This window comes from Cetorhinus maximus, chromosome 1 (genome assembly GCF_964194155.1).
Source record: "Cetorhinus maximus chromosome 1, sCetMax3.hap1.1, whole genome shotgun sequence".
NCBI lineage: Eukaryota > Metazoa > Chordata > Chondrichthyes > Lamniformes > Cetorhinidae > Cetorhinus > Cetorhinus maximus.
In genome coordinates this window covers 126,742,857-126,768,185 of record NC_135879.1, presented here as the reverse complement: position 1 = coordinate 126,768,185, position 25,329 = coordinate 126,742,857, and the positions used below count along the sequence as shown (strand labels likewise).

Here is a 25,329-nt window from a genome sequence, read left to right as displayed (position 1 = left end):
ACTAAATAAATATAAGATATTCCGTTAACAAAAATTATAAATGCTGGAAATATGTAGCATGTTAGTCAGTGTCTGGTGTGTGCTGTGCACCGAGGAGGGATGTGGAATAATTTCTCCCTTTTCCCCACCTCTTGCCTGACTGCAACAAGATGCATTTTAGAGGAATGTTTTAACCCCTTGAGTGTTGTGACTTTAAAGAGCAGAAACAAAATAGGCTTTCTGTTAAGTTTAAATCAAAAGAAAGGATAGGCATTTATTTTGACAGCAGCTGAAAATGTACAGAACAAACACCCATTTGTCACTCTCTCTCTCTCTCTCTCTCTCTCTCCCCCTCACACACACACACACACACACTGGAAAAGATGATTTCTAAAAATGTAACATGTAGTTAGATTACCTAAAGTCCCAAATGTCCATCTTACTTTGTTTTTCAAGAAGGTCATCAAAAGCATTGCAGGCTTTTCAGTTCATGGAAGAAGGAAAATGAAGGGTGGAGGTTTCTAGTAATGAGCTCACAATAATGCTCCAAACAATAGCAAGTTTCTTGCTTTTCAGTCCAAGTTGTGGTGAAGCCACTGTAGTGAGGAAATATAATCTTCCAGTTAAAGTGGCTTAGCCCCACTTCACAGTGTGTTTTTTCAGGCAGGGTCCTCCCTTGTGCTGAATGACAGATGGCTTCCATCTGGCCCTCGTATCCCAGACTAACCCTCTCTGGGCTGTTCTTAGAATAAATCAGACATTTACACCCTCAAGCCAGTTTCTGTCATGTGGCAGCAGTATCAATGTTTTCCATTGTCCACACAATATATTGATGGCAGATGTAATTGTCACCCAGTGGAGGATGTTTGATATCCAATCAACATTCCCATCATGAGCAGTCTCCTGGATGTCTTTATTTGAAATCCCATCTTCGTGGGGCCAGCAAGTCTAACAGCCATTGTCATTTTAAATCTCTTCCATTGAAAGGGAGAGGGGCAGTTATCAACACTTGAGCAAGATTGTTTACGCCTTAATGACTTTCCATAGACATGTTCAGGCATAAGCTGATCCTTGTCGGTATAGAAACCACAAAAGAAGTCACCTGATGCTCTGGAGTCTATTTTGTCAAGGTAAATTATCCATTCCATGCTTCTTTTTTTTAAAAAAGTAAAGCATCCATCTCCCTAATAAGTTTTGCAGGCTTTAGACATGACTATACAAGTGACAGCAGACAAGTTAACATTTCAGGCATGAACCTCGAATCAGTGCAGCTCTGACAAAGGGTCCATACCTGAACATCAATTCCTTTGTTTGCTGCACAGATGCTGACTGGCTTTCTGAGTGTTTCTGGCATTTTATATTTTTGTATCAGATTTATAGCACCAAGAGAAAGGAATAGCAGGATATGTTGGTTGGCTGAGATGAAATATGGCGGGAGTAGGCACCTATGGGCCATAAACTCCTGCACAGTCCAATTAGGCTGAATGGCTTGCTTCTATGCTGTAAATTCTGTGTAATTCCATGCAGCCTGCAGTGTTGTGCCTTTTTGTCATTAATGCAGTTAATTGCTACCTGAATCTGCCCAAGCTGATCGCAATTGAAGGCAATTCTAATTGATAAAATGCCTTAAATCTTTACTTGTGTTATTAATTTTGATCCACTTTGAAGAATTGATTTCCTGTTTAGTAGATTTGAAATGATAGTAGCATGAAGTCTTATCAAATGCTGTCTGTTCCTTAAATTAAAGCTTGATTTGGATCTCATCAAAGATAATAGTAAACACAGACACAATCTAAAAAAGGAAGGAGAGGAAAAGATAGAGTATGTGGCTAGGTTAGTGGTTAACATAAAAGGGAATCCAAAAAGCTAGTTAAGGTAAGTATGTGAGTAATTAGGAAGCAAAAAGGAGATAGTTTTGTGGAGGAAGAGGGCATGGTATGTGTACTAAATGAGCACTTCACATCTGTATTAACTAGAGAAGAAGATGCTGCCAAAATATCTGTAAAGGAGAAAGCAGTAGCAATATTGAATGAGGTAAAAATTAATAAAAAGCACTTACAGAAAAGGTTGACAGTCCTCAGCGTCACCTGCTCTGGCTAGGATGCATCCTAGATTACTCAGGGAAGGAAGGGTGGAAATTGGGGAAGCTCTGTTCACAACCTTGCAATCCTCCTTAGGTATGGCATGGGGCCAGATGACGACTGGAAAATTGCAAATGTTCAAACCCTGTTTACAAAAGGATGTCTGAAGAAAAGTAATTCGTCTCCTGCCTCCCCAAAGCGTGTCCACTATCTACAAGGCACAAGTCAGGAGTGTGATGGAATACTCCCCACTTGCCTGAATGAGTTCCACTCCAACAACTCTCAAGAAGCTTGACGCCATCCAGGGCACTCCACCCACCACCTTGTTTGTTCACCTCTTCCAACATCAATGAACAGTGGCAGCAGTGTGTAGCATCTACAAGATACACTGCAACAACTCATCAAGGCTCCTTCAAAAGCACCTTCCAAAGCCACAACTGCTACCAGCTAGAAGGACAAGGGCAGCAAACACATGGGAACACCACCACCTGCAAGTTCCCCTCCAAGCCACACTATCCTGACTTGGAACTATATCGCCATTCTTTCACTGTCACTGGGTCAAAACCCTGGAACTCCCTCCCTAGCAGCACTGTGGGTGTACCCACACCACATGGGCTGCAGCGGTTCAAGAAAGCAGCTCACTACCATCTTCTCAAGGGAAATTAAGGGTGGGCAATAAAAATGCTGGCCTAGCCAGTGATGCCCACACCTCGTAAAATAATTTTTATTTAATTAAAAAATCACCTTGGCTGTCCAGTACCTCACTGAAGTGAAGTAAAGTTCCCTGCAGTTCTTGGCTGGGAGGGAAGTGCTAGTGGACCATGAGAGGAAAGTTGGAGAAAGGGCACAAGGAAGTGGGGTTCTGCTCAAGGCACTCCTACTTCTCATCCCTTGTCTGCCGGCTCCCTCATTCCAGACAGAGTCCCAATGTTCCCTCCTGCCCCTTCACCAGTGAAGGTGAGGTCGTCTTTGGCAGGGCCCTCAAAGGCTCCTAAACCCATCTACTATAGGCAGCTCAGCTGTCAGAGCAGAATAACCAGCAGCCTGCCTCAAACCATGGAGGTAGCCGCAAGTAGGAGAAATAGGAAAAGGAGACAAAAAGATATTTTAGTTGCACTAGGCAATTCACATGGGTGTTTCTAACAATATCAGTGTCTTAATATCTTTAAAAATGTTAATAAATCATGACTTTTATTTCACGGCTCCGTTGTCCAGTTATCTCCATCGTTGCCTCTCACCTTTCGAATGGGCAGCAGCCTCAAAGAGAATAGTGTCACCAGGGTCGAAGTTGAGCAAAGGGTACAAATGAGTTGGCGGGATTTCCTATTGTGGTAATGCTTGTGTTTGGCGGGGGTGGAATGGTCTAGTGTGTTTAGCACTGTGTTCCCTTAAGGTTTCACATATTTATATTATCTGAAGCATGCCTGGATGAGTCCACATGGGTTTCTAAAGCAGCCAAGTGAGCAGCTGCAGGTACTCTGGCCACATCAGTCTCTTCATCCTCCTCAAAGGATGCAGAGCATTCCTCCCACTCCTCCTCCTGCAGCTCCAGTCCTCTCTATAGCACCATGTTGTTCAAAGCCGGAGCAGACCACTACCGTTCTGAACACCCTTGCCTTACATGCTGAAGGGTGACCCCAGATCTGTCCAGGCACCTGAATCCACTGGCCTGTACAGTGACCACTGTTGTGCTCATGTGGCTCCTTTTGTACCTTTCCTATGAATCAGTGTTAGGACTGTTCACAGGTGTCATTATGTTCCTGTCCCACCCACTGACTCTGTTTGGAAGTGCAAAGATCTGTGGGAAATACGACTGGCAGAGAATGAAGGAATCATGGCAGCTTCCAGGATATCTTGCATATGAAAATCTCCCTGTGGTTACATCCCAGTTGAACATTGATGAAGTGGAATCTTTTTTGAATGAAAAACTATAGGGTGCATCGAAGGAGCTTTGATTGCCACGTGTGCAGCCTATGATTCCCTGTACCTGTGGGAACCCAGCCACTGCAGCAAAAATGTGAGGGCCCTCTAATTCTAACTGGCCTCAGTAGCAAAGTGGATGTAGGTGGCAGCCCTGACAAGCATGGCATCGGTTACCCAGGAGCTGGATTTGTGGGTAGCAGATTGTGAAATCTTGTAGATGCCCTCAGCAGATCCCTGGAAGAGAGCCGAAAACAGAAGAAATTCAGGGCTGGGGTGACCCTGACGGCCACTAACAACGTATGCCCATCTGATCAATGTGGAAGGAGGTCTTGTTCCATGAGGCTGAAGATGTCAGCAACAGCTTGCCACGTAAATCTGAGCCTGAGGCACTGTTGCTCCGTCATATCGAGAAAGCTAATCCTCTGGCTGTACACATTGTGCGGTGGGGCTAGTGCATCCATTCAGCTGCACCCATCCCCTCTGTCCTTTGGGGTGGCATTTGGCTGCAGAGATGATGCTGCTGCTGCTGCTCCTCTTGTTCCTCATCAGGAGCGCACGATAGAGCTGCATAAACTGCTCCCATGCTGCAGTGAAGGCTGACAGCAGAGAAATGTTGATCAACATGAGTGAAGTCCAAGATAGCAAAATGACCTCCAAAAAGTTGGAGTTCTTGCAACTTGTATAAAAAATGTTTTGCTTTATAATAAATCAACCATTGAGTTTATTGAGAGAAGCCTTATTAAAGTCTCTTTTATTATGCGTCTGACAGAAGTGATGGTAAATAATTGGCCATTTTGACGAATGGGTTAAACATTTAAACTAATGGTGCAGCCTCTGGAGTCGTGGGGCTAGATCAACTGCCCACTCCTCCCACCCCGGTCATAACACTGGTTTAAGTATTCATTCAATTACATGTAAATCTAATAAAATACAGACCACCCCAATCCACAAAGGGGTCTCCTGCTCACTTTCAAACCCATGCCAGTTAAAGGCAAAAGTGAACAGGATCATGTTGGATTTCTGACATGCCAATACTTCTTTGCTGATTTAACTCGCTGCCCTCACTGGCACCCAACCGCTTGCAGGTTAAAATTCTGCCATAGAGAGCAAAAGCAAGGAAGTGATGCAAAAACTTTTTAAAAGACTGGTAAGATCCCAGCTGGAATTTTGTGTTCAGTTCTGAGCGCCGCACTTTAGTAACGATGTCAAGGCCCGAGAGAGGATGCAGTAGAGACTTACAGCAATGGCACCAGGATCAAGGGACTTCAGTTATGTGGAGACACTGGAGGAGTTGGAGTTGCTTTTCTTAGAGCAGAGAAGTTTCAGAGGAAACTTTTTTTTTTTAAGAGATGTTGAAATTGCTGAACGGTTTTATAAAACCTTTTCCAGTTGCAACAGGAGGCGAAATCGTCTGGTCCTATCGGTGTCAGGCGTCATGGCGGGCATGAGCGGACAATATGGCAAGAAGGCCAAAAATTGGTTTTCCACCGTCATGAAACCAGTTTTCTATCATCTGCTCTGCCCATCAATGGCGGTCTGCTTTTCCCCATGCCACACTTTGGAAGCCTAATTTCAATACTTTAGAATCTCATTATAAGCCCTGCTCACCAGAATCATTCCCCCATGTCAAAATTACTGCCCACGTCGGCATGACTTCAGAATGGCATGCTTCACAACTGCCGGGAAAAGGAGTGCACCTGGCAACCTGAACTTCGTGGGGAGGAACATAGGCAAGTTGCTTTATCCCCGGCTGGCTTTTAGTGCTGTGCCTAGGCAAGGGCTGTAGTGCGGGTGAGGCAGGGCAGGATGGTGGTGGGGAGCAAGGCAGCACAGACTGAAGGAAGGAGTGGGTGGGGGTGGGGAGGGTGAGGAAAGTGGCCATGCACTTGGAAAAGCTTGTCAAAAGTGAGCCTTCTTCCACAGCTGAGTCCGTTCAGCAGCACCACTGACATTTCTGGAGTTAGGCCTCTGAAGCTTTTCTGACCACTTAAGCAACACAAAAACATGAGAGTGCCACCAAATCCTTCAGAACTTTTCGCCCCTCGGGTGCAGACTGCAAATTAATGTGTGTTTTAGGCGGCAGCCGAACAATTGGCCGACTGGGCAAGTTGTAGAATCCCCTTGCGAAAAGTGGCCATGGCGCAGTCACTGGGGGAGGCGCTCACAGCCTCTTGCAATGTCTTTATTAAGGTTTTGACCAGTATCCCTCATGGTTCAAGCTAACAGCAAAACCTAGCAGTGCAGGTTAGGAGAATGTCTGCGCCTGAGCTGGGAGCACAGCGTGCAGTCCAGTGGCCGAAGCTGCTGCCAATCGGTCAGGTGGAGTGGGGCAGAGGTGGGGGGTTTTGGACAGCCAATGAGTGCAGCGCACGCTGGCCATCCAAGTGATGGCCAGCACTCTCCTGCATGCATGAAGGGGCTTTCAGTCAAAGGCCTCCTGGAAGTCCAAGTAGATAACATCCATTGGCTCTCCTTTGTCTAACCTACTCGTTACCTCCTCAAAGAATTCTAACAGATTTGTCAGGCATTACCTCCCCTTGATGAAACCATGCTGACTTTGCCCGATTTTACCATGCACTTCCAAGTATTCTGAAATCTCATCCTTAATAATGGACTCTAAAATCTTACCAACGACCGAGGTCAGGCTTATCGGCCTGTAATTTCCCGTCTTTTGCCTCACTCCCTTCTTAAACAGCGGGGTTACATTAGCGATTTTCCAGTCCTCTGGGACCCTCCCTGACTCCAGTGATTCCTGAAAGATCACCACTAACGCCTCCACTATCTCTTCAGCTATCTCCTTCAGAACTCTGGGGTGTAATCCATCTGGTCCAGGTGATTTATCCACCTTCAGACCTTGTCAATGTTGACTTCGATGCATTGGCATGGAGGCGATATCACCTCGGACTGAAGGCAGACAAACTCCTCGATCGCCTTTTGCAATCTGAGGGATGCACCACTCATCCCTTCCTGTGATTCCCGTGATTGTCTTTGCAGCTGCATCAACTGATTGAGGACCGAATCCAGAGGCTCATCATCTGTCTTGGATTCAGCAGATCACTTGCCTCCAGCAGTTCTCTGAGTGCCGGCGAACAAGGATGTCCCTGCCTCCGCCCGCTGTGGAACAGATTGTGTGCTGTGCGCAACAGATTGTGATCCCGAGGCTGCTCTCCATCTATGTCCCACCAAGGTGTGTGTCACTGCACTGGTGGAGGGTGTGGGTAAGCGCTGTGACGGGTCTTCAACGGTGCTGCCCTCAGGGACCTCATCCGAGGTGCTCTTGGCGCTGGGTTCAGGGCCAAGGTTTGCCTGAGAGTGACGTGTCAGACATGTCTGTGGCAGAAAGTGGAGATTATTAGTGCTTGGCAGCTGCGTTGAACACAGAACAGTGGACTCAGAGTTGCGTTGAGAGAGCAATGATGTGGTGCAGGATCCTCACGTGGGTGTTCACCACTGACCTCGCCATCACCGCAAGAACAGTCGACTTCCTCTCGGCCAGCTCCAAATTGCGACTCTCGAATGGAGTGAGGACCTTGATGTCCGGCACTCCACCCCAGGTCTGGGACCTCTCCTGGTGATTGTGCGTTATCTTGTCCTGCACAAATGTGAAGGATGCCAGGCGTGCGTGTGTGCTGAGTGGAGCCATGGACAGGATGAGGAGGCAGTCTCCAGAGGAGGCGAGGCCAGATGGAGATGTGAGGGTATGTGTGTGAGAGAGTGGGTGGCGATGTCCCTTGAGCTGGCAGTGAGTGAAGAAGCCAGTGAATTTGTGATGGGCTTGTGAGCGGGTGAGTTGAGAGTGATGAGATGGTTGACTTACCATGACAGCATGGGTGCGATCATACACCCATTTACTGCAATGGATGGCCGACCTCTAGTGTGCAGCATTGGCACTGACCACCTCTGCCACCGGCTCCCAAGCTGGAGTAGTGAGACTGACGGGCCTCCTGCAGCCTGAGCTGGGGGCACATAGAGAACATCGTGGTGGGCCTCCATGGCATCCAGAAGGTGTCCCAGGAATGCATCACTGAATTGTGGAGTTGCAATCTTCTTGGCTTTTGGAGCCTTGCCTTGACTGGAGCAGTCTTGGGCTGCAAGCATTGAGAAGTGTGTGCGCACCTGGCATGAGGACGCAGCAAGGTAGCAGCATGGCAGGCCAATCGGAGGCTGCCCCCCAGCGTTCCGAGGTGTTTCTCGTGACTGCATAATTTATGAGGTGGGATGGGGACGATATGGTGCGAAAACCCGCCATTACGGCTGACAGGTAAAACAACATATTTCACGCCCACTAACAAACGTAGTGCAAATCTGGGACGATTCCGCCCAGGGTCAGTAACCAGAGGGACAGGTGTATCAAGTGAGTAGCAAAAGAACCAGAGCCAACATGAGGAAACATTTTTTTTACACAGCGAGTTGTTGTGACCTGGAATGCATTGCCTGAATGTAAGCAAATTCAGTTGTAACATTCAAAGGGGAATCGAATAAATTCTTGCAGGGAAAAGTAATTGTGGGGCTATGGGGAAGAGCAGGGGAGTGTAATTGTTCTGTGTTAATAAACGGTGAAAATATGTGCTGTGCTGCAACATCCTATTTTTAACAGAATGCAGCTTTACTGTTTAAGTTGGAGACGTGTTTCTATCAGCATTTTAAATTACTTCCTTTCAGTAATTAATTTCTCATTTCAGAAGGACTCCAGGAAATTGAAGTTGAATGATGTCCTTCATCAGACACTTCGTGGAGATACACAAGGGAGATCTCATCAGTTGGCTGCCTGCCTACAACACTCAGAGGTTTTGTCTGCTGATGGACAGGAGCCAAATAGGCCCACTTTACGCCCAGGTCAAACTAGCGCAACACAAAGCAACACAAAGTTAAGACGCTGTCAAGGATCACAGTATCCAGGTCAAGGCGAAGACACTCTTAATAAAATGGCTTTTGGAAGTGATACAAAATTACATTCACAACTCATGCAGGAGCTGAACAATGTCTTTCTAAAAAGTAGTCCACCGGTAAAGAATGAATAAGGTGTGTCCTCATCTGTTAAAATGTATGGATAGCTATATCCTTTATAGTGAACACTTTATATGGATTATAAAATGAAAATATTTTCACTTATAAGAATTTCAAATTAGGAGGTTTACTTCATTAGGCTATTTACATCATTCCATATTTAATGTATGTTATTAAGCGACAGCTTGGATCAATTCCAGTTGCCTGATTTTAAAAGCCACTTTGAATCAGAAGAAAGACTCAAAGTAGAATTCTGAACATGCGAATGGGACATTTGATATGGACTATCCTCAATGTTCAACTTATATCAAAATTGAATTACCTGGTACTTAACTAAGTTCAGTATGACTTGTCAGGATATTTGGGAAGAATTGTTGCCATGCATCCCGCATATTAAGTACTATGGTTTCCCATTTAAAGGTCTGGATTTTCAATCTCGAGGTGGGTAGCAGGAGTTGGGAAAATTCCTGGCTCAACCCGCCCATCTCAGGAAAAAGTGCCCATAAGGGCGGGATTTTCATTGTGTGGGGGTGGCCGGGATGGGGGGCTGCCAGATGCTGGCTGGAGTCAGACTAGCCGACCCAGAAAAAAGCTTGGAGGCAGCCACAGAGGCTGCTAGTGGTGGAGGCAGACTGTTTAACAGGCCCGCCATGGGACTCTGGGACTTCATCCCAGTTATAGTAAAAACTGAAAGGTCCTCCAGCCCTCAATCCTCACAGCCCATCACCCCCACATACCCCTCTTGCACCATCCACCTCCTGCACCCCCCCCCCCAAACATCTGTTATAGTCCCTCATGCCCCTCAAACAACCTCTATTGCCCCCCACCATACCAAGGTATGCCCTCACCAACCCCATTTGGCTTCTCATGCCCCCAATGACAAGTCATGCCCTACAAACAACCCCTATGGCCCTCTTCCCCTCCATCTACCCCTTATGCCCCCTGTGGCAAGCTATGGCACTTCCATGCCCATTGACCCACTATACACTGTGTGAAACCAATTAACTCTATAGTGACAATAGGATGTGTAAAAGAAAGTTTAAAAATGCAGTGGTTCATTCATAACTGTCTACTATGTTTTTTTAAAAAAGCTATTTTATTACAGGGCAATAAAAGTGTCCATTATCTAGACCCTTCAAAGTTTCAATAGCTGAAATGACAAACACTTAAAACCTTTTAATCTTGTGTAAATAAATATTGTGCAATTAACAGCAAGATCAAAGAGCCAACGCTGTCAATAAAGCAGTGTTTTCTCTGGGGCTCAAGTGTTTTAACAGACTAATGGATTTCTGGGCTCTCAGCCAAGCCTCATTACGTACTCTGAGCTGAGAGCCCAGACATCCATTGGAGTACTAAAACACCTGAGCCCCAGAGAAGGCATTGCTTGAATGACAGCTCTGGCTCTCTGTGCAATTGGTAACAGAGATCACTGTTTATTTCCACAAAGCTAAGATGTTTCAAGTGCTTGCAGTTTCATCTATTGACACTTTAAAGGGCTGGATGATTGACACTTCTATTGCCATGTAGTAAAGGGATTTATTTTTTAACATATTGAAAAGGTATGAATGAATTATTGTTTTTAAAGCATTATTTTAGACATCCTATTGTCACTGTTGGGTTCATTGACTCATTATACACTGTATAGAACCAAAGGGCACAGAAGTGCCACAATTTTGCATAGGAACATCGGAGGGCATGGGTGGAGGGCATAGCTTGGCATAAGGGCATGAGAAGTCATAGGCGTTGCTTGGGGGACATACTTTGGCATGGGGGACACAAGGAGGTCCTTTTGAACTTACCTTTGAAAATGTCCTTCATGCAGACTAGGGTTCACGATACCCCTGAGGCACCATGAACCACGACTCATTGGAAATCTGGCCCAACTACATGAAAACTGCGGAGGACTAGGACATGCCTATCCCTACAATGGAACCGGCCAGGTCGAGAGTGCAGGGTGTGGGCTTTTGACTCGAACCAGTTTGCACCCTTAAAAGTCACTCCTGAAAATCAGAAACCCCGGGCATGGGGTCAGGAACCCCAGAATCAGTTCCCAGCTGCTATTTTAAAGGGCTTCCAAGGCAACCCGACTCGATGAAAACCCAGCCCAAAAATTCAGTAAGTTTTGACAGTTTGTCACAATCAGTGAATAATTAGTTTGTTTGCAGTTCTCCATATTGAGAATGAACTGTGATGCTTATCTTCTGTGTCAGCTTAGCATGGGACCAAAATGGTTCTTATCCTAAAGTCCAGTATTAAGTGTCAATAAAGTTCATGTCAAGAAATATTCCAGGTTTAATGTGTCCTGCAGTGGCATTACCACCACCCCCCCACCCTCCCCAGTTCTCCTTTGTAAAACATGCCACATGGGTTTCTTTTAAAAAGTTAAAAATGTACAGACCTGTACCCAGGTGACGATCTCCTCAAATCATCAAAAGAACTGCTTTGCTGGTGGTGTTTCAGTTTCTAATGTGTGCTCAAAAAAATTGGAGTAGAATACAAAGTAGGAAATTTTATATTTTAAAATGTTGTGATTTATGACCTTGTCAATGCCTCAATTGTGAAACAGTCATTAAGCTTATAAATTTTGGACTGCCCATAACTATGGCAATGTTAGAAACTATATAGCACACTAAGTAAGCCCAGAATCTGGAAAATCTGCAGGCTGGTGTAACCAAGGTCCACTGTAGTTTTCTCTAGCTCCTAATTTCTTTTCGTTCATTTATGTGTGTGCTGCCCGAAGACAGGTCCTTGGCTCATTATCTACTCTTGCTTAATCCTGAGCTGTTTTGCTTAGCAGTTTTTGTCAGTAGTGGTTTGCTGTTGCCTTCCACTCTCAGGCAAGGCGAGGAAGCAGGCCCCAGGTCTACCTCAGCTGAAAGGGAATCGAACCCGCACTGTTGACTTTATTCTGGACCACACGCTAGCCATCTCGCCAACTGAGCTAACTGGTACCCTAGCTCATCATGCTCATGACATTTTGATAGGAAATTAAATTTGTTATTCAAGCAAATTAGATTTGCAGCACCATAAATGTGCTTTCTGATCCTTGCCCTCACCTTCGAGAGCGCTTGCCTTTACGACTGTCTTGGTTTGCAGAAGTTCTAATCACTTGCTTCATAGAATTTACTAGATTTGGTCAATTGAAAAAGGGCTTGCATTTACGTGCAGCTTCCACGACCCCGTGTCGCCCCGAAGTGCTTTGCAACCAATGAAGCACTTTTGAAGTGTAGCCGCTGTTGGGACGTTGGAAAAGAAGCAAATAGCAAGTCTGAAATCTGAATGTTTGTTGCTGGTTATTATATGTCAGATATGAAATTGTTCTTATTTTGATTTTTTAACACTAACAATAGATGTATAATTCATATAACTATAATCTGTTTCATACTTTGAAAGTATAATGATCGAGTTTATACTGGTCTAACAAAATTCATCATTGAATATTATTATCTAACTGATAGTATTTCATAAAAAGGCATGTGCTAGTTTAATATAATGCTGATTTAACTGCTTCAAAATATGCCGCCCCATTGCATTTTCAAACCAGGGAGCTTGTATTTATTATCCCTTGTATATTTTACAGTCCAGTAAGATGTTTAATCAGATTTATATTCAAACTTCAAAAAATAAAATACAGCCACACGTGCCCCTGGTGACCTTCACCATTGACATCAGACTATGTGGATTCAATGGGTGATCATCAAACTTGTTTCTAAAAAATGCTAATGCCAGTAGGGGTGCATCAAGGGCACCTGCCAGTCCGCGCAGACTGGTCTCCCCCACCTCCCCCACCCCTGCCCCCAATCCCCCGGAGAACTTTGGTGAGACCTATAGCTCATTTTGGAACAAGTCTGATAATAGGACTGAAAAAAAGACATTTTCACTGTCCAGTGCAGAATCCAGGCAAAGACCATCAGGGGGTACTCCACTTTCCCTGGGGTAGAGGCTAGAATCTCACCTCGCCAAGCATACCAGCCACCACCAAGCTGCTGAAGTAGCAAAACCCATGTGGTCTGGAGTCTGAAGTTGAAATGAGTCTGGAGTGCATGATCCTGCCCCCTCTTCATTACTGGCTCTGGAAGGGGACAGCAGGGACTCCACACCATAGGAGATCATATGGAAGTTAATATTAACTTTGCAACTTAGTGTATTTGTGTCATGGCCTAGTTTGAGACCTTTGCATATTACCCTGGCATTGCAGGGAAAGTCTATTGGAAGGGCAATGGAATTTGAATTTGTGATGTCCCTTTTACAATGGTCTGAAATTTGTATGGTTGTAACTTTTTAGTTCCACATACACACACTATCCTATCATCTGAATAGTCCCCAAACACTATTGAGGAATTTCAGGGAATTAGTGTGCTATCTATTCACATTTAGCTCTTAGCCTTGAATGTAGACTGAATTGATCAGATAAAAGTCTCCTTTGTCTCTCCCAGATCCTTCAACAAATTAGTGTGGTTAGTTGCAGGTTAGTTGCTTTTTGGAGTGAGCCACAACCTAAGATTGTCCAAAGTCTATTGGACTACCAATCCGAGAAGTTTGAAACGGCAAATTGAAAAGTGCTTTTTAGAGGATTGAGCCATGATGTACTTTTAGGCATTGTTAAAAAAAATCAGTGCATTTAAATTATTCCATACCTGACGTGAAATTGGTTAAAAATCCCCCATCTAATTGAGCCCATTCTAACCTTGAGGGCTGTGGAAGCTCAGTCATTGAGTTTATGCAAGGCAGAGATCGAAATATTTCTAGATATGAAAGATATCAAGGGATATGGGGATAGTGCAGGTAAAAATGCATTGAGGTAGATCAGCCACGGTCTAATTGAATGGTGGAGCAGGCACGAGGGGCCGAATGGACTACTGCTCCTATTTTGTCTGTTCCTATGCTCTGTTATGAAGCCCAACTTGACCTCAGCTGTAGTTCTTAAGGTGAAAACTTCAACTCCTGGCGGAGCCTGGAGCTTATGCACATGCACACACTGGGAACATGCTGCACATGTGCAGTTCTGCATTTTTTAATGTTCTTTCAGCTCAGCACACCTGTGCATGAAGATAAACGGCGCGAAACCCCAGTCAGATGACTAGGAGTGGAGTGCCATCAAGGATAAAAGTCCCAGGCAGGGGTCAGGGACAGGATAAGGTCCCAGTTCAGTTAAAAAGAGAGGAACAGAGAGATAGCCTCCAAAGAGGAAAAAGACTGCAGGGAGCAGACTTTATGTGAAGAGAGCTCAAGGGAAGCCCTGGCCATTGAAGAGGGCTGAGGAGAAGCCCAGAAGGCCCAAGAAGGCAGTGGAAGGTTGGTGACTGCATGCCATGGGGTGAAGGTACCCTTTTGGAGCAATAGCGTTCTGCTCGGCACAGCCAAATAGCTGAAGTTGTGTTTGTAAGTTGGTGCTTGAATGCGTACTCTGGGATCCAGGGGAACACAATCTTGGGAGACAATATTAAAACCCTGTGAGGTGAGCCATCGTTGATGCTGCCCGAGTCGGATCAGCTTTTGGAGAGAATTTCCAGGCTAGATCTTTGAAGAATTCCCACGTTAGATCTTTAAAAGTGAAGAGACTGAGTTTCAGCAAAATTGGGTGGGTGTTCGAGAAAACCGTGGAATCTGCCTTGGTCTCATCTGTCATTTATTGTGAAGTGTGGTGTGTTCGACCACAGTTTACCTGTCAATTCATATGTACCTCAAAGTAACCCTGAATGTTAGAGTATAAGATAGATATTGTTAATTGTTTTATCTTTCTGACCTTGTGTAGTAAAGTTTATTTTTGTTTGTTCAGCACCTGTGGAATCTCGTGGCTTTGTACTATTAGCAAATGTCTTGAATCTCAAGCTTTGTCTACTTTAAACAAACATTATTGGCCCCTAACCAAATCTGACCAAAAACTTGGGGATCTGGTCTAGGATCATTACAGTTCCTAATGTACACCCCTAAAAATAGAAACCTGGAATTTCCATGCCGGTTCTCAGATTGCCTGCCATATCTTTTGCCAGAAACCAGGTAAATTACCTTCATATGGTTTCTGCCAAATTTACAGGGAGAATTCAAGAAAGCTAGCATAGAATAAAATGGTTTTGCCTTCTTTATCATGATGTGTATCACATTATGTCACCTTGGCCCAGTAGGTAGCTCTCTTGTTTCTAGGTCAGAAGAGTGTCCATTTAAACACCACATTGGTCCATGACTTTATAATCTAGGTTGACACTCCAGAGTGATACTTAATTACTGCAATCATGGGATCATAGAATCATACAGCACGCATGTCTGTGCCAGCTCTTTAAATGAATTATCCAACTAGTCACACCCCTTGCTCTTACCTTATAGCCTTGCAAATTTTCCTTCTTAAGTATATATCTACATGCCTTTACTGTTGAATCTACTACCAACACCTTTTTAGGCAGTGTATTCCAGATCAAACAACTCTGTTGTTCATCTCCCTCCCTGGCATTTTTGCGAATTAGTGTTCAGCGTAATGTCCAATGTTTAGCCAAATGTGAAAGATTTCATGTCCTTGAGCAACGTTACCACAAAACAGATTGACTAGCCATTCACCTCATTAGGATTTTGCTCGTGCATCCATTTACCTACAGAACAAGTGACTACACTTGAGAAAATAATTTGCTTTGAGACACTTAGCATCATATGTCGTAATATATAAATTCAAACATCGTTCTAGAGCTCACGAATGATGTAATCATATGGCTTTATATTAACAATATGTATAGAATCAAGTAGATGATATCTATGATTTGCATGCTTAGTTGCAAAAGAAGTACTTTTACAATGAATTAGGAGGGCAATGAATTCATTGTGTTCTCTCTTACATAAAAGTAGTGAATTTGCTAATGTTGGAAATGGTATGCAGTCTGAGGTTTAAGAAGTACATTTTTCAGCAATTACATTCCTCTCCTCCAATAATTTGTAAATAATGATCCATTATTATGAAATATGATCCATTATTCTCCCAAAAGATTTTGTAAAATAAAAACTTCAAGAATCCTATTTACCTGTAATAAAATGTAAATTTGTGGATGATCTTTTTCAGCCGTTCACTCCATTTTGAATAGTCCATGTTTGCACTAATGTAAGGTGGAGTTTACCCGTTGTTGCATCAGTGTACAAGATGGTACAGTTTCAGCCTTAATATGTTAGATTATGGCAGCACCTTGTGAAAACATTGCAATATCACTCCGCTTGTAGAATATTGTAAAGTTGACAGAAAAAAATCATTTGAAATTTGTAATACAGATGCTCAGTTATAAAAATGCTGCATGGGCTGAAGTGTTTTCTCAATACCTCCTGTGGATTCGCCCCTTAACTAGAAGAGAAGCAAATCTTGAGTTCAGCAGTTTCTGCTCAGGCTGATGAACACTGACAGTTGGAGACACAGTCATGAATCGCATATATAGTAATCAGTCATTGCTAGGACCAAGAAAGAAAAAGAGGCAGTTAGGCATTTCAAGCTCATGAATTTAACATTGTGCTGTAAATAATACAACAGCCCAGACTAGCAGAAGTTTAACTGCCTATCAGAATCTCAAACTGACTGTGGCCTAAGTCCTTATTGGTATCACACGGATGCACTGTTTGGCAGCATGGATTTCACTTCTATTCAGTTAATAGTTTTGTATATTTTAAGAGGTTCTCCATCCTCTTAGTTGCTTCCAGCAACTAATTATGAGTTGGCAAGCAAAGACGGATGGTTGAATTGCCACCTGTCACACAGTATAAAAGTGTAGTGTTACCATTGTAAAGCAACTTACTGCAGTGCAGATTTCACTCCCTATTGACATGTGCAAGTGGAATTTTGCCAAGGGTCCCTGGTTTCCCAGCAAGATTTAGGCAGAGGTTAGTGGAAACCCCTGGGAATTGACAGTAGTGGCCTTTCTGGCTGTTTCTCCTTTTCCAGTGAAATTCTGGAGGGAGATCGGAAAATGAATTGTGTAGTTGCCAGGTGTTAGCACTCTAAACATTGAGAAATGCCAATTTTGGACTGGACCTTAGTGGAATGAGACCAAGAGAACTGTTCTTGGTTTGAGTTTAGGTTATGCATTCCACACCTGCAAAGAAATGGACAAACAGCATACTACAGTATTTTATATAATCATAGAATAATAGAGGGCAGAAGGAGGCCATTCGGCCCATCATGCCAGTACCAAATTGAAATTTAGCAAAATTAAACCTTTGGCTTTCAGTTGATAGATATTTAGTGATATAAATTTGGCCAATAAGTATATTAAATGATAAACTAATTACAAGAGAAATTAGGACTATTTAAATGGTTGAATAAAATGCCAAATTAGTTTTCATGATGCAGAAGGTTCATGTTTTAATTCATTAATCAACGTTGCCTTTTTGTTGGACTACAAGAAGCTGTTTATGCTTTGAATTTTGTGGTCAGCGACGAAATGACAGTGCTCACTGCTGACCACGAAGAAACCAGCCACAAACATCGATCTATCTGTGGCATGGATTTAACTGTTCCTAACATGAATTTCATTCAGGTGACAGCTAACAGCACCTTCAGCATCCAGCAACAATGATCTCATCAAACAGGCTAAGGAACCAATCACACTGAAGCATTTTCACAAAGCAAGCCAGAAATTATAAAGCGCTGATCACTCTTCATTTTTAATCATTTTATAGAGGGTTAAATGAAGATGGGGACATAACATAGGATTAAAGTAGTAGCTGAAATATTATAAATAAACTATTTTTGAAAAATTAAATCTATATACATTTTTATCATAATGGAGAATGTTGACATCCAACAAATATAAAATCAAGTTTTTTTCTGGGCCAGAGAGGTAGTAAAACAGTAATTGCGGCCTAAATTTCCATAAAGACAGACAGGGACTGCGGCTTACCCAAAATGGCACCAGAGACCTGAATCCAAAAGTCATTTTCACAGGAGCAGGTTGCACTTTGGACACGTGCGGTACATGGTGCCAGTTGCACATATAATACTGCAGCTGCCTTCAGTCAGATCTGATTTTCAAAAGGAAGGAGTGGGAAATAAGACTTGTTCACTTTGACTTATCAAGAGAAGTTATAATGGTTGGAGAGGTAAGGTACCCTTTTGGATGTATCCAGGAACCCCTTTGGATAGTTCTGAAAATTTGCAGCAACTGCCACAGAAGTGGCAAAAAAATCAATCAAAGGTGCCTGGCTTTAACCGAAGGGAGTTGGAGGATGGATCTGCTGGACGTGGAAGGGTAAATCTTTTGCCCCTACTGACTTAGGTACCCAGATGGCAGACGGATAATGTGCAGAGAAGGGAGCATTGTACCAAAGAAGAGATAAAACGGGGATGGCACCTCCACAGATTGGCCATGTTCACTTTCCTCTATGCTGCCAATGTGAGGTCAAAGGGAGAGCCCCAGGCCAGGAGATATGAGCAGCGCAGTACACACCAAGAAGGAGGACATCTAGGTTTTGCCCTCGGGGAAGGGTGTACCAATCTTGGCGGTCACATCTCAATACGATTGAAAACCAATGTAGAAGGCAGCTGAGGTTAAGCCGAAAAGTGATCATTGACATATGTGACATGGTAAAACAACAGCTTGAGCCACAGTCTGTCAATCCTCATGCCCTGCCAATGGCTGTCAAGGTTACCAAGGCTATAAATGTTTATGCATCAGGCTCTTTCCAGGGCTCAGCAGGAGGCCTATGTGGAATCTCAGAGTTAGCCACACATAGCTGCATCAAGGCAATCACTGATGATCTGTTTGGGTCAGGTGGGGAGCACATTCACTTCTTGGTTGATGTGGCATCTCAGACAGAGAGCTTCGGAGTTTGCACTATTAGCAGGCCTCCCTCAGGTACAGGAGGTTATACATTGCATCCAAATCACTCTAAGGGCTCCAATTCAACAACCAGACACCTTTGTGAACCAAAAGTCATTCTATTCCCTGAATGTGCAGGTTGTGACCACAGCAAGGTTTTCCTGCATGACTGCAAGGTTCCCTGCTAGTTATCATGAATCCTTCATACTGAGGAGTTCCCAACTGCCTCCACTTTGCCAGCCACCCACGCAGATCCATAGTTGGCTTCTGGGGAACAAGGGCTACTAACCTTTAAGGAGGGGGCCAATGACACCCTTCAGGCTGCTGCAAACTGAGCCAGAACTGAACTATAACTATACCCAGGCTACAATGGTGCAGGTATTGACATTCTCAAATTGTACTTCAGGTACCTTGACCACTCAGGTGGAGCTCTACAGTACTTCCTTTCAAGGGTGTGCTGAAAGTAGTAGCGTGCTGCATGCTGCACAATATTGTGCGATGGAGGGGCATACAACTGGAAGGGGAAGAAGCCATGTCTGGAGCTCCAACATCTGAGGAGGAAGATGATGAAGACGAGGAGGAGTATGCCCATGTCCATTCTCAGGAATCTGAGACAGAGAAGGAGGAGGAGGGTGGCAATGGCAGAGCAGCTGTGGGGCATGTGTAGCTATAGCTGATTCTTTGCAGAAGGGTGTCTTCACCAGTGTCTTCGTACTAATCCAAAATAGACTTATCTAGAGTCCTGCAATCTCACACTTACCATCAGCCAATCCCTGGTGAGCAGTTTCTACATTAGAAACATTTCACATGGAAGCCACAGATGCCCATCTCCAACAATAGAGAAAACCAACATCAAGGAGTTTGACTTGGTTACATAAATATGGCTGAAATCATCACCAGCATAACCATTAGCCTCGGTATTTTGCAAACACACAACTTGAGAAATCTTCCACAACCTGGGCCCTTCACATTATTGCCAATTCCTGTCAGGTGCCAAAGCCACCACCCTGTGCCAACTTAAACCATTCCCACAATGCTGAGAGTGCCAGTAGGAAGCGTGACTTCACACCCAATACCTGCTGATATGATTGTATGTGTGAACAGAGATGCAGCTAATGCACATTGTGCAGGGTGAAGCCACGACTGTGCTGGACCAGCTCTTTGAATAACCTTCTGCATTATCCATTCAATTCAATGGTGCAGTTTCAGGAGTGGACAACATATGCAATATGCAATGCTGCCAGAAACCTTGACTCCCTCTGGCAACTGGAAGAGCAAGGCTTCCAACGTATTGAAAACAGAAAATGCTGGATAAACTCAGCAAGCCTGGCAGCATCTGTGGAGAGGGAAGCCGAGTTAACATTTCGAGTCGAACATGACTCTTCTTCGGAACCTGACCTGGGAGCGAAAACTCAGGTCTATAAGTCAGTATGCCGTTTAAAAACCCATTACTCAACAAGGGGCAGCTTTTACAAGGGTTTTTACTGCTGAGACTACACAGCATAAAAAGTGGAAAGTCATGTCAATCAAGAGATTGGTAAGATCTCCATTTGGGAGGACTTGAACAGTGCACCCAGTGGAGGAGCAGCGAATCACTGGAAGGAACTTCTGGATGACCATACTGTAACTGGACATTTGAGAAGTGTGTCACTGTCATTACAACCCAAAATCTGGGCCAATGTTATTAACCATGTGGTCCATTTTGGAATTAATTATGAGACTTGAGGGTTTAATCTGTGGTTTAAGACACCAGAGAATTAATAATTGAAATAACATTGTGATTAACTATGGCATCATGACTTCTGTGAACATTGGAAATGACATATTCTTCATTTCCCAAAATCAGAAACCGATTCTCCGGTTGTGCAACAATATGAGAAAGAGCAGTGGGTTGACACTATATATTATGTAGGAAAATGTCAATTAGGGAAGTGAGGGTGAAACTTATCTGACCTTTGTGTGGGTAATCTGATCCTCAATAGAAATTTTATTTTTTATTAGATTATGAACACATAGATGTTGATAAATGGAGTGTATATAGATATAAGAGCGAGCTGAGTTTCTGTAATAGAATACAAACTGCCCACTCATGTTTAACTAATGCTGCTACTGCCTTGTTTTAATGGTAGATGGGCAATTACTGGTTTATTTTAGACATTAAATAATGCAGAGATTTTTGTACCGGTGATGCAAATATGTCTCAAGGTGAATTATGCAGCTGTCGTCCATAATATTAATGTAAACAACAGTTCTTTTGTAATGGCTAATTTAGCAGCAATTTGTCTATTTTGTCAAGATGGATAATGATAGAAAAATAGGAATGTACATTCTATTTTTGTAAATATGTGCTTTTTGAAATTATACATTTATCGCAAGCAGTCAAACTGTCACAAATCTTGTAAAATAAATAGTTATGTAATTGTAACAAATGACACTTATAATTAAGGCCTGATTTTGGCTCCTTCAACAGCTGATGTACTTTGACTAAATAAATACATTTGTTGATATTGAAATGTAAAAACGTTGGCAGTATGAATAATGGCGTGTTTGGTTATTTTTAAATGTTTATGTTGCATTGTGATTTTTAACTTGTCTCCTCATTCATGAACATCTTTTCTGTATGAAGTGTCAAAATTTGCATTGGAGATGACAGGGAAATGCACAGAACACGATTTGTGGGACTGACATTTTCTTTGACTAGGTTGCCTGGTAAAATAAAGGATTTCTCCCAGTGAATATTTTTTGAGTTTTTAATCATGTGACATACATTTGGTTCAATTGTTTGAACTTTCCCTCTGGGTCAGAGGTAGTAAGTTCATGTCCTCATCTAGGACTTAAAAACATGGAATCTAGACAGACACTATACTGTTTTATTTGGGATTGCTGCTATGTTGGAGGTGTTGCCTTTATTTGAGATGTTAAAGCCTGCTTATCTTCCTGTTCAGGCAAGAGGCCCCAGGAACGCTAGAAGAGCAGGGAGTTCTCCCAGGATCCTGGTTAGTATTCCTCTCCTAAACAACAGCACAAGAACAAAATAATTCATTATTTATTTACAGACTATTTGCTGGTATCTTGCTTTGCACACCATTATCAGTACATTTGCTAAGCCAAGAATGTCCATCCGCTTACATCATAGGGTGCTCAATGCTGATGGCATAATTCAGAAATATGAGTCCCAATAAACCGTAAATTCAAACCTGTCTCTCCCATACACAAAAAAGAAGAAAGACTGTCTTTATACAAAAAAAGGACACCACCCACAGACAAAACACAAGACCACCTCCCACTGCCCAAGAGCGTAAGACTTCAAGCGAAAAAGTTACATCTGCAGGAAATATTTAAGACTGGGTGATGTCATTAATTCTCTGGGCCTTAGTAATAAAGAATAAATAATATTTTCATCAGGAAATTAATGTTAAAGATCAGTTTTTAGTGGTAGTCTGTTTTTCAATCATAAATTGCCATGTATATCAGAAGCTAGTTCTGCATGGCTTTCTTTTCCACTGAGCATTCTAACACAGTTTTCACAAGGATGTCATAAAAAGCATAATGGTGGCAATGTGAATTATTTTTGTACTGCATCCACTTGAACTATGAAAAGCAGTACGATAACCATTTGTGTTTTCAAATATGTGTTATATCTGAAGAGAACCGTGTGATACCAGAATGAAATAATGTACTGCTGGCAGTAACCTGAAGTGATGAAATAAAAATGTCAGGCAGAACCTGACAGAATAGTGGCTTAAATCCAATTCTTTGTATTGCACAGTAGCACCAATGCACTAAATCACAGAATCAATCACAGAATTTTTACTGTGATCCATTGGTCCTAGTGGGTGGAATTTTCCATTAATGAGATTAATTGCGGTGGTGGGTAGTTTCAGCAGCACCCACCCTGCTGGCTGGAATGGGGGGGAACTCGCATCCGATTCCGCTCCTGGAGGCTAATTAATTATGCACAGGCGACTGTCAGTCCATTGCATCATTAGATGGCAGTGAAGGCTTCAAGTCTTCTTTCGTATTGCTCTTGTTCCTAAGTGGACAGTTCCCAGGGTGAGCTCACTCACAGGGCCCCACAGACCAATGCAAAAATCATGGCCTGGCGGTTCATGCAGCAATGTGAATGTGGGGCTCGTTCTCACTGCAAATGGTTGGACATCCCCTGAGATGAAACTAAATGACATTGAGGGCTAGAAAATACGTGGCTATATGTCCTCACTTAACTTTACTCTTCCTGGACCCTGTCAGCAATTAACGTATCATAGCCACATCTGCCGTCCTCCATGACGTGTGATTGAGCTCAAAGTGACCCTCAGCAGCCTCCTGGGCTGGTTCCTGGGCCTTTAGGCTTTCATCCGCTGATGAGCTCTCATCCTCCACCAGTTCATCCTCTGGCAGGGGGTCACCTCTTTGTATTTCCAGATTGTGAAGGGCGCAACACACTGCGATGATGCAGGAAACCCTGTCGGGAGCGTATTGGAGTGAGCCACCTGAGTGGTCCAAGCATCTGAAACACATCAGAAGCCCTATGATCTGCTCTATATGGAACCATGTGGACCTGTGAGCAGCAATGTATCTCTCCTCGGAATGGCTCTAAGGGTGACACACCAGTGTCATCCTCCAGCATTTCAGTGGGTAATCCTTATCCCCAAGCAGCCATCCCTGCAGAAGTAATGGCCCCTCGAAAATCTCAGGCACCTGGGAGTGACTCAGGATGTAAGAGTCATAACAACTCCCAGGGTACCATGTACAAACGTGCAGTATGTGCTTCTGATGATTACACATCAGTTGTACGTTGATGGAATGATAACTCTTGCAGTTTATAAACATTAGGACCAGATGCCATGGAGCCCGTATAGCCACATGGGTACAGTCTATTGCACCCTGCACTCTTGGGAAGCTTAAGATGGTGGCAAAGCTGGTGAATCTTGCAGCCTGGCTATCTTAGTCCAGAGCAAACGTGACATAATGGTGGGCCCTTGTGTAAAGGGCATCTGTGACCTCATTTCTGCATCGATGTGTTATGGACTGAGAGATGCCACGCAGGTCACCTGCTGATCCTTGGAAAGAACCAGAGGCAAGAAATTTAGCACTTTCTAGCAGTCACCTTCAAAGCCACTGAAAAGAGGCACCCTCCAACCTCATGTGGCATCAGGTCTTCTCAAAGAATGTGGCATATGTGATGTACCAGAACTTGGGACAAGCAGTAGCAGAGGGACCTGTGTATTTATGTGCATAGATCATTGAAGGTGACAAGACAAGTGGAGAGCAGTTAATAAAGCATATGGTATCTGGGGCTTTATTGATAGAGGCATAGATTACAAGAGCAAAGAGGTTATGCTGACCTTATGTAAGACACTAGTTAGACCTCAGCTGGAGTATTGTGTACAGTTTTGGGTGCCACAAGATAGGAAAGATGTGAAGGAATTGGAGAGAGTGCAGAAGAGGTTCACAAGAATAATTCCAGGGATGAGAAACTTGAGTTATGAAGATAGATTGGAGAGGTTGGGACTGTCCTCCTTGGAGAGGAGAAGGCTGAGAGGTGATTTGATAGAGGGGTTCAAAAACATGAGAGGCTGGATAGAGTAGATAAGGAGAAACTGTTCCTGCTCGTAAAAGGATCAAGGATGCGAGGGCACAGATTTAAAGTGATTTGCAAAAGACGCAAATGCAGCGTGAGTAAAAACTTATTCACACAGCAAGTGGTTTGAATCTGGAATGCACTGCCTGGAAGTGTGGTGGAGGCAGGTTCAGTTGAGGTATTAGATGATTATTTGAATAGGAACAATGTGCAAGGGTACAGGGAAAAAACAGAAGAATGGCACTAAGTCATGATGCTCATTTAGAAAGCCAGTGCAGACACGACGGGCCAAATGGATTCCCCTGCCCCATAACAAGCCTGTGACTCTGTGATTCTGCACAGCAGTGCCTCTCACTCATTTCTAAATAGGAGACTCTTCTACAATAAATCCTTGGTCTGCCGATTCGCCTCCGTTGTCTGGGTCTCTCCTCCTGACCCTCTTGTTCATGCTCTGGCTCCGCTTGACCATATCCCTCCTGATGGAGCTGTACGTGGAGTCACGTCTCCTTCCTTCACCATTGCATTAGGACCCTGACAAAGGCAGCATTGAGCCCTGGATCCATATCTGCTTTTGCCTGATCTCTGAAAGGAAACATTGAAGACATTAATGACTCAAGGCTCAAGAAAGTGAAACTCAGAAGATGAAACATATGGAAACTGTAAGGGTCCATAGCTTTTCCTGACCTACTTGCATGGTGGCTGATGCCACCTTGTCCCTGAGACAGTAGCACACACATTGAGGTGACCAAGGTGGCATTGCAGATATCTAACATCTTGAGCCCTGCGTGGGATGCTAAAGTTTCAATGAGATGAGTGAACCAACCTAGCTCTGTGCTCCAATCTCTGATGTGACATATTAATGGCCAATCATTTACTCATTGTCAGTGAGTGGAAGCCTTTGGCCCATTAGGAGTGTCAAGGTATTACAGTTGAATAAAGGCAACTACGGAGGCATGAGGGAGGAGCTGGCCAG

General features: G+C 43.7%; 1 protein-coding gene across 5 annotated transcripts in view; it reads left to right on the top strand.

The window, feature by feature from the left end:
- Positions 1 to 20,414, top strand: part of arap2 (ArfGAP with RhoGAP domain, ankyrin repeat and PH domain 2) — a 454,954-nt gene extending 434,540 nt beyond the window's left edge. For 2 of the 5 annotated variants that reach the window (XM_078546106.1, XM_078546098.1), the window contains one exon: positions 8,666 to 9,771. In XM_078546106.1, coding sequence (XP_078402232.1) covers positions 8,666 to 9,004 — 339 coding nt within the window. In that variant the 3' untranslated portion in view covers positions 9,005 to 9,771. Of the gene's footprint in view, positions 1 to 8,665; positions 9,775 to 18,232 lie in introns of those variants that run through there. The other 3 variants (XM_078546079.1, XM_078546088.1, XM_078546071.1) reach the window with 3 other exon arrangements.
- Positions 20,415 to 25,329: the final 4,915 nt, after the last annotated feature.